Source organism: Halyomorpha halys, unplaced genomic scaffold (assembly GCF_000696795.3).
Source record: "Halyomorpha halys isolate HHAL.00 unplaced genomic scaffold, Hhal_1.1 Scaffold398.1, whole genome shotgun sequence".
NCBI classification, from domain to species: Eukaryota; Metazoa; Arthropoda; class Insecta; order Hemiptera; family Pentatomidae; genus Halyomorpha; species Halyomorpha halys.
In genome coordinates, this window is record NW_027109697.1 from 374,405 (window position 1) to 384,712 (window position 10,308).

Consider the following 10,308-nt stretch of genomic DNA (forward strand, 5'->3'; position numbering starts at 1 on the left):
ACCACTGCCATATATTTTTTTATTCTCATAACATTCCTCTTTGTCTTACTTCACTGCACTATGCCGATTGTTATTGACTTAGGAATTAATCTAACACTATCTCTCTCTCTTGTTTACTTATTCCAATTTAACCCTTTATTAATTATTTATTATTTTTAAAATCTATTGTATTAATAATATTTACATAATTTATACTATACTTTTGTAATAAAAATTAATCCTAAGAATTTATAATTTTTATATTATCAGCCCTTTTTAAAATGTTTACTTCATTATTAAATAATCATTTGATATAATTTATCTTGCAAACGGTATGGAATTATCATTTTTATGGTTTTTATTATTTGTTTTTTGTTGATTCTATCCATTTTTAAAATTTTGTGATGTCTCATCTATGTAACATTTATCATTGCATAGTTTATTTTATTGATTAAATTTTGTCTATTCTCTCTTTTTTTAATTTTTTCAAGAAGTTTTCCAGTTTATTATTTATTATTATTTTAGTATAATTTAAATTCGTCAAAAACAGGATACCCAATAGTGGAGACTATTTATAAGTTTAAATTCATATATAGGCTATTGTAGTCTCAAATGATATAATTTATTAATATTGACAAATTGTCACCTATTCAGGCATCATCATGGCGTTAGTGTACATCTGAAAAACATACATTATAAAGTAAAAGGACTTACCATCCAGACACAGGATATAATAATTATAATAGCAAAAAGATTACTCATAAATAATTGGTGCTCAACTCCAAACACCTCGTCATGGTAACTAAACTAAAACATTTTCCATGAGGAGAGGGGTTGTCAACATGACGAGGTGTTTGAAGCTGGACACCCATTATTTTTCAGTAATTGTTTTGCTATTTTAATTGTTATATTTTGTGTTTAGTGTATAATGTAGTGTATGTATAATGTATGTTTTTTAGGCGTACACTAATATGCCCTGATGATGCCTTAATCGGCAAAACATTAGTAATATTAATAATTTTTATTTTTTAGACCATTATTGCTTTTTTTTTTAATTTAAACTCATAAATATTCTCTGTCCTTGGTCTGTTTTTGAGCAATTTGAATTATACAAAAATGATAATAAATAATAATAAATTGGAAAACTTCTTGGCATAATTTAAAAAAAAGAGAATAGACAAAATATAATTAATAAAATAGTCTACAAACAATGTAACGAGAAATGTTACATGAGTGAAACACCACAAAATTTAAAAAATAGATAGAATCAACATAAAATAAATAGTAAAAACCATAAAAAAAATGTTGATGCCACAGAGTTTGTAAGATAATTATATTTAATGAAGTAAAAATTTTAAGTAGGGCTGAAAATATAAAAATTATTAATTCTTGGGATTTATTTTCATAATAAAACATATAAAAGATGTTGTGAGTTTTAAAACTGATAAAAAAGGCACTAGACAGAATTATGAAGATATTATTAATACAATATATTTTTAAAATAATAAATAATCAGTAAAGAGTTAAATTTGGTTAAGTAAACAAGAGTGACTTTTTTGTGTATTTATTATCCCGAATTTCAAATCATAATGGCCATAGTTTATAAAAAGTATTTATAGTTTTTTCTTTTGTTCCGATTTTACAATTTATTAGAAATTAAATTCCTTAAAAGTGTCTTTCAGAATTTTAAGTTAATTTTTTTTTAGATTTAATTTTAATTTTCTTAATAATAACATCTTGGATACCCTTAATATTGATTGGACAAACAGCAACAAAGTGAAAATTATATACAGATGTATTCTAATGGGGAATATAATTTTTTGAATGAAAGGTAATCAAAACAAATTGAATTATATTTAACTAGGAAATTTGAAGTATGTTTGTATATTTCAAATATAAAATATACGTTTGAAATTTGCTATTTGCTATCTTCTTCTGACTTACCAACTGCTATTCATAACTGAATAGCAGATTTATAAGTTGTGGTGACTCAGAATGCAATAGATCTGTGATTCCCAGGCCTCTAAGTGGACACATATCAAGCTTTATGTGTTGCAATTGGCATAATAACGTGTTGCAAATAGTGTTATTTTTTCATAAACACCACCGTGTTGAACAATGGTTTTGAACACTATTTCAGTGAGTATTGTCAATTTTCCTGTGTGTACACCAATTCTTAGGATATAAAATATATATTTTTCTCTATATGGTAACTTCATAAAGAGATAGTTTATTTCCTTTATAAATGTTCCATGCCATGAAAAGCATACTACATATGTTATATGTTTACATTGTTAATTTGTTACATTGTTTATAATATTTTAAAAAACATAATTAATTAATAATAAAAAAAAAAACCAACAAACAAGAGGTTTTAGATTGCCCTTCTATAATTAGCCAGCTGGTCAAAGTCAATTTCTTTTATGAATTTTAAGTTTAACATTAATATTTAATATATATATATATATATATATAAAATATGATGTATTCAATCATATATGTATTAAAGTTTTATACTCATCCTTTTTTTTGTATTTATTAACTGACTATGTATAATTTAATTTTTCTTTTGTTTCCTGTACTCATATAAATTATTTGTATCATTTATATTTAAATAGTTGACCATTGAACATTTAATTTAAAATATGCAGAAGATGGTCAGGGTTGCGGTCAAAAAGAACAAAATAGTTATCAGCTGTTTGTATATTTTTAATTTTATTATAATTTTTGAAAACTATTTTGTCCATTTTGATCGCAACCTTGATCATTTTCTTCATATTACTATCATTTTATGAGTTAATGATATTTTTTATCTTTTCAGCTTATTTTTATGTTTATTTATTAAATTACCATGTTTTTTATCACCTTCTATTCTCTTTTATAATTGAATCATATTTTATCAATAATCTTTATGTACATTAAACATATATTGACCTTATGTCTGTTTTTTCACAGGCAATGTTACGAATTAAGCAAGAACCTCCGATGAAGACCCATACGGACTGCCTCACATCGAGGAACATCATCAGGCTGCCGGGCTTGATAGATGTTCATGTCCACACGAGGGAGCCCGGTGCTGTATACAAGGAGGACTTCGCCTCCTGTACGGCTGCTGCCCTTTCGGGAGGCTTCACTCTTATATGTGCGATGCCAAACACTGTCCCAGCATGTGTTAATAAGGAAACATTTGCTCTTGTTAAAGAAGTAAGTTTTTCTTGTTTTAAATGAGTTTTGTTGTATCATAAATTGGGGTTTTATTTAACAACTTTCTTAATTTGATGAAGATATATAATGATAAGAATATAATATCCTCTTTAAGAGAGATATAGATGTGCAATTCCTCTTATATTGGAAGGAGGAATAAAGTAGGATGGGATTAAAGCACGATGGAAAACTTATTAGTAGAGAAGCGCGATGGAATTACAATATTTAGAAAGCTAACCAATACTTACGATGCTTACTGATGATTATACATGATATCTACATATGAAGGGTGCACTTCCTAAAAGTGTCCTATCAAAATAAATGGTACCAACCACAGAACTGTTAACAGCAGATGATCACAACCAGTCCAGTCTGCAGGTAATCAAAACAAAGTGTGATCTCTTTTGTCTGTTCAAGCTTCAAAATTTCGATTGTAGAGTTAAATTTCAATTTTAGGACGATTATCTTGAGTTTCCCGTTATGATGTCTGCCGAAACTTAAAAAGCTACTTTTTTTGAGAAAACTCGACAGGCAATAACATTTTTGTTTTTTTGTCACATTTTAAATAAATCCATACAGAGTATTTTTTATTTTTATTTATACTTCTTATTTTTCACTTGTAAATGATTAATCTTATATATAAGTAGATGATCAGGGTTGCGGTCAAAAAAAGAACAAATAGTTTTAAACGTTCTTTTTTTAAAAAAAAAAAAAGTTCTTTTTTTGACCGCAACCCTGACCATCTACTTATATTTAAATCTTGATGGTCAACTATATATACATATAGATTAATCTTATAGTTTTAGCAAATTAAATCATCACTTAGCATTCTATGGATGTATAAGAAATAATTTTTTTTTTTCCAAAATTTTTAATATTTTAAAACTTCAAACTGTCAAATTTCCTATAAAATCTGTGAAAAAAATTAAATAAATAAAACTAGTAAGGTACATTCATACTGTTTAATTTTTTTACACTATTTATTCCTATACTTTCTGTATTCCGAACTTTTCAGTAATCCGAACACCCTCCCTGCAGAAATTAGTTTGGATTACTGAGATTACACTTTATTTGATGCTAATTGCTCAATATTGCAGCATTCTATGATTGATTGATTAAGCATTTAAATGATTTTCATTTTGAATGTATCTTCTTGTACATAACCATTACTCAGTATAAAACATCCTCCTCCCCGACTGAAATTGGTTAGATTGTTATTTGATTGACCAAAACTAATTTACAATATTTAGAATAAAAATTAAAAGGTTTTACTATTTATTATAAAAGTGAATATAACATTATATTGATCTTTGTTTCAGCTGGCCAGCAAGAAGGCCCATTGTGACTATGCTATATTCCTAGGAGCTACTGAAGATAATCACTCTTATATACCGGAGCTCGCTCCTCAGGCCGCTGGTCTTAAGATGTATTTGAACGAGACATTTAATACACTGAGGCTTCCTGATCTTTCATTTTGGATTAAGGTAAAATTATTTTATCACATCTTTATTTTATTATATCAAAAAGAATGTTTCCGGGCCATCATCACATTATCAGGTACTCTAGAAAACAAATTAACTCAATTCATAATAGCAATACAATTAATGGACAAGACAATTTTTTTTATTTAAAACAATAATCTTAATATAATTATATCCCTACATTTCATAATTAAACTCGTCTGCTCACTTAGTCTTTGGTATAAGTCACAATAATCATATTGTGTTAATTTGTTTTTGACCTTTTCACAGTGTTGTAAAATTATGAATTCTGAAAGAAAATAGCCATAGTTAGTCTAGGAGGTTTGCGTAGTATTGCCCCATAATTGTTTGGCCAGTAGGAAGATAATCTATCAGCAGAATGCCTTTTGCATCCCAGAAAACTGAGGCCATGACCTTTCCAGCCGAACATCCTGCCTTTGCTTTCTTTGGTGGTGGTGACTCAGCATGTTTCTACTGCTTTGACTGCTGTTTTTTCTCTTGGGTATGGTAGTAGAGCCAAGTTTCATATGTAGTCACAAACCAGCCCAAAATATCTTGGTTATGCTGAAAACGGACCAGATTTTGTTTGGACATTTCCAATCTGGTCCAATGTCAACACCCATCTTGCAGATAATTTTTTCATTCCCAATTCTTCGGTTAAAATGTGATAAACCTGTTCAGATGACATCCCTACAGCTTCAGCAATCTCACACACTTTCAGTTGAAAATCCTCCATGACTTTTTTATACACTTTTGCGATAAATGCTGGGATCGTTCTGGCCGTCCACCATGTGGATCATCATATAAGTTCCCTGATCAAATTTAAACTCGCTGGTCCACTTGGCAACAGTTGAATATGAAGGAGCAGAGTGTCCCAGTGTAGTTGTTGTTTGCAACCTTGTTGCTCTAGTACTGACATCTAGTGGTGATTCTGAGAACTTTTCAAACCACACTCGTATATCTACTTTATCTGATGTTTTATTATCTGCATTTTATAAAAATCATCATTTGATTAGGTTTTATTATTTTCCTAAAACACTTTCTATTTATATTAGTATTATCATTAATTTTATTACTTATTTCTAAGGGCATGTCTATAATACTGTTATATGTATCTTTATTGTTTTGACATCTTTATCATGTGGAATCCTAATTCAAATTATTTTTAATTGCAGCACTTTGACAACTGGCCCCAAAAATATCCGCTTTGCGTTCATGCAGAGGGACAGACGACCGCCGCCGTGCTCTTGTTGGCTTCACTGCACAATCGACCAATCCATGTCTGTCACGTTGCGAGAAAGGAGGAAATCCAAATCATCAGAGCTGCCAAAGAAAAGGTAATTTGTCAATTAATTTGGCTAAAATTTTGCTCGAAGTTGTCTTGTCAAGATGTATGATTGATTATTTTTTATGTCCTAACAGGGTCTCCCTGTTACTTGTGAAGTATGTCCACATCACCTGTTCCTTACGGGAGATATTGCCATGAGGGAACTCGGTCCGAACAGAAGTCAAGTACGACCGGTACTCTGCTCTGAGGAGGATCGCCAGGCACTTTGGAACAATCTGGACATCATCGACTGCTTTGCAACAGACCATGCACCACATACTGTCGAAGAGAAGTCTAGTGATAACGCTCCTCCAGGGTTTCCCGGTTTAGAAACTATCCTTCCACTCCTGTTGACGGCGGTCAACGAAGGCAAGCTAACTATTGAAGTATGTCTCGCTTGCTTATTGATTATCTTATTTATTTTACTACTGGTAGTAATGTAGCATGCTTATAGGAACTAATTATTTCTTCTATGCTATTTCCATATTCATTGAATTTATTAATTTTTTTTTTTCTATATCTCAAGCATTAATAGTAATTTTTGATTTTTTATGTGTATATGATTGTTGATTTTGTTTTATATTTCCAAGTATGTTTTTATTTATTTTTTTCCCCTGAATTATATCCTGGTTGTTATCTCGTTTAGTTTTTTAGCCCTGATGAAGGCCTGAAATTCAGGTCGAAACGTCATCACAAATAGATAAGTTTTATGACATACTGAAAGATTGTTGATTGACCATGTGTGTCAATAAATGGAATTTGATCCGGGTGCATTCAAATTAAACTCAAATTGGTTATAAATATTTTGTACTATTTTTATTTGAGTCAACATTTCGCTCCACGTTGTAGGGCTTCGTCAGGGCTAAAAAAGAAACAAACACTTAACATAAGATAAAAAAGTAAATGGAAAATTACAAGGGTATACAATGAAAAATATAAATTAAAGGTTATAAACAATAAATGAAAACAGTAATAGTAACAGATAACAAGAAGAAATATTAAAGAAAGTGCAAATAAAGAGATGAAAAGGGATAAGAATAAAATCAAGAAAAAAAAAAAGAAGAAAATGAACGAGACAGAATTGATACCTGTTTTGATGGAAGTTAATAATTAAACAAATATTTAACTCTGATGACGTGGATATTTCTCCTAGGCTTCTTCCCAACGCTCATTATCACTTAATATTGTAATATTCAAAAAAATATTTCTATGAAATAAAAAGAATTTTATTAGTTTTTAACTAACTTCATATATAAAAGATAGCTTGGGTTCAAATTAAAAACTTTAATATTAAATAGATAATAGAATTTTATTTAAATTTTATAACATAATAGACTCTTTTCTCAGGGCGGGTTTCCAGGCAATCAGAAACAGATGACACTTTACTAATAATAACACTTTAACTTAATTAATAGCTATTTTACAAATACTAATTCCAGTTAGAAACAAAACTAACTAATTATACATCTTCCCCTGATAATTGTTGATCTCTTCTTGTCGATGAAGTTATATCCAACTCCTAACAATGGCTTCCAGTCCTTCCTGCTTCTAGCCGAACGAACGTCTTCTCCCCAAGCCAGCAAAATCAAGAGTACCCGCTTCCTCTCCTCTATTTTCAATGTTCAATGGTCGCAGCACAATCGCTCTGCTTAAGTTGCATAAATCCACGATGTAAATAGTTTATTGATAATTGTTACTTTCTTCCATTTCTTCTTTGATTATTCCTTTTCCATAATTACTGCATAGAAACAACAAAAGTTGAAAAATTTCAATCCATGTTCTGAAACACAAACAACCCAATGAACACTTCGGAAGGACGCACGCCACCATCTTCTTTGTTTGGAATAGAATATTTATTGTAGACAATAAAAACTGGTTAGCTTGCTTTTTGATTTAAAATAGCAAATAAAACAATACTGAAACGATATGCATATAAACAATACTGGAACAATTAAAATCATTTATATATAAATATCAACTATTGATTAAAAAAGAGGATATTGCAATATATTACCTATAATTACGAAGGAGATGATCAGGGTGTGGTCAAGAAGGAACAAACAATAGTTGATTACTATTTTTGTTTCTCCTTGATCCCACCCGCAACCATCTCCTTCATATCCAGCTATGGTCTATCATATTGTAATATCCTCCTTTTTAAATAAATAGTTGTTTTTTATGTATTGATGATTTTAGTTGTGTTTTTATTTTTATGTAACAATGTTCGATATTGTTTATTCATCTTATTGAACCAAAAAACAAGCTAACCAATTTTCATCAGTCAAATATGAAGTAAAAATACGTGATTCAAAGTAAAGAAGATGGTGGCGTGCGTCCTTCCCAAGTCTGTTGAATCGCGGCCATGTTGAGCAGATTGTTGTCCTTGAGGATAGCCGAATTGGCCGAAATATAGACTTTTAAAGAAGTAAGAGTGTTTTGAGACTTAAATTTGATACAAATTATTTTATTTAAACTATCATATTTATATTATTGTATAATGGCTAGTTATATTGTTATGTTTGTGTGCCAATACTGTGCACCTAATGAAGACATGTAGTGTCGATCGATTGTTTACAAATATTCCCATTCTGTAATTCTCTAATGACTATTTCGCTTATACGCAGTTAAGATATTGACCTCACCTTATACTGTAATTTTAACTTGGTATGCATATTACTATCATAAAATTTTCTGTTGTGCTTAATTTATTATTTATATAGTGTTAGAATTATGCTTATAAATAATACAATAATAAGTAGTTAGTTATATCTGTAAATATTGATTACTATTACTAACAATTACTTATTTGTATTATTTCTTCATTTTATTGTTTTTATCATTTTTCCCCTGCAATGACTTATTTTCTTTTAACTGCTTTTTATTAAATTTTGTAATTATACTGCATGAAGCATTTCTATTTGTTATGTATTTTTTTAAAAATGCATTATTAAGCTAGTTTTATGTTGCATTATTGGAAGTTTTATATTTTAATTTTTTTTTATTTAGGATCTGATCGATAAGATGCATCGTAATCCAAGAAGAATCTTCAGCCTGCCTGAACAACCGAACACTTACATTGAGGTAGATATGGATATGGATTGGACTATTCCAGACTGCCCTCCATTTAGCAAAGCTAGATGGACTCCGTTTGCTGGGGAGAGAGTCAAAGGTAGCGTTCACAGAGTTGTCCTCAGGGGTGAGGTGGCTTACGTCGAAGGAAAGGTGAGAAAGCCTAATAGTCATCATAGATCACCAAATTCAGGTTATATATGTTTCATATTTCATTGCAAATGGTCATAGATTACCGAATTTAGGATATGTACGATATGTTTCACAGCAATAACTAGGATATTACTTAAAGAGAATTGTAGATACAAGAAGAGTGTTGTTATTTTGGTAAATTATGATCCAAAGAACTAGTAATATTGTCTACAGATGAAGAGCTTTAACTCAATGTAGAGGTGGTTCACATGAGAGCACTTGAAGACAACAAACCTTAAAAAGTATTTCATGATTCACTTACTCTTTAAGTACAGGATCTCAAGCCACAACCTCGTATATTCCTTCTCATAGAACAGTTTCCTGCAAACAATCCTTTATAATCTGTGCTACATCGTTCTGGAATCCCCTAATCACATAAATCTATAAAACTTCTTCTTTAACGGCATTTAAACATAAATTATTTCTCCGCCTACAATCTGTATCAATAAAACAAGAGGTATGATTTATTTATTTTTAATATTAAATCTGTACCGCTACAACCCACGAAGGGTCAGGGGGGCAATACTTTGTAAGGAAGTACTGTTACTAGATCAACTGCTGTGCAAGGAGGTGATTTGGTCAGAATCATACTCGACTGCCAGATTTTTACCCAATTAAGGCTACCTGCTTTATGAGGCTCAGTGGACCCCGGAGGACTCCTGAACCCACAGGGCTGACTTACGGTCACAGTGAAACAGAAAATAATTATCTACCAATGCCGGATTTGAACCTGAGTCCTTATAGTAGGAGTATTCATGATCTTTAGTTTAACATGTTAAATGAAAAAACTCGTATTAAATGGAGAAATAATTCCTTCTTTTACCATGTTAAAACGATATAACATGGTTGATAGTCTAGGGGTATTCATGATGTGATAAATGTTAAATGTTTTACCATGTCAAATGTTATAACTATAAGATTGTGAGCAGCCCTATTTGAAGTCATGTTAAACGTTAAATGGATAAGAGCCCCTAGCGGATTTTCTCAGCAACTTGTTGTATAAGCCTTTATGTTTATAACCTTCCTTCCAGACCCTCATGTTATTGTTTACTTCAG

At 30.3% G+C, this 10,308-nt stretch overlaps 1 protein-coding gene across 1 annotated transcript in view; it reads left to right on the forward strand.

Moving 5' to 3' along the window:
* Nucleotides 1-10,308, forward strand: part of rudimentary (carbamoyl-phosphate synthetase 2, aspartate transcarbamylase, and dihydroorotase rudimentary) — a 52,265-nt gene that overhangs the window by 29,887 nt on the left and 12,070 nt on the right. Inside the window, exons 22-26 of the mRNA XM_014422985.3 lie at nt 2,935-3,183; nt 4,503-4,667; nt 5,840-6,001; nt 6,087-6,377; nt 8,998-9,213. Coding sequence (XP_014278471.1) covers nt 2,935-3,183; nt 4,503-4,667; nt 5,840-6,001; nt 6,087-6,377; nt 8,998-9,213 — 1,083 coding nt within the window. The remainder of the gene's footprint in view (nt 1-2,934; nt 3,184-4,502; nt 4,668-5,839; nt 6,002-6,086; nt 6,378-8,997; nt 9,214-10,308) is intronic.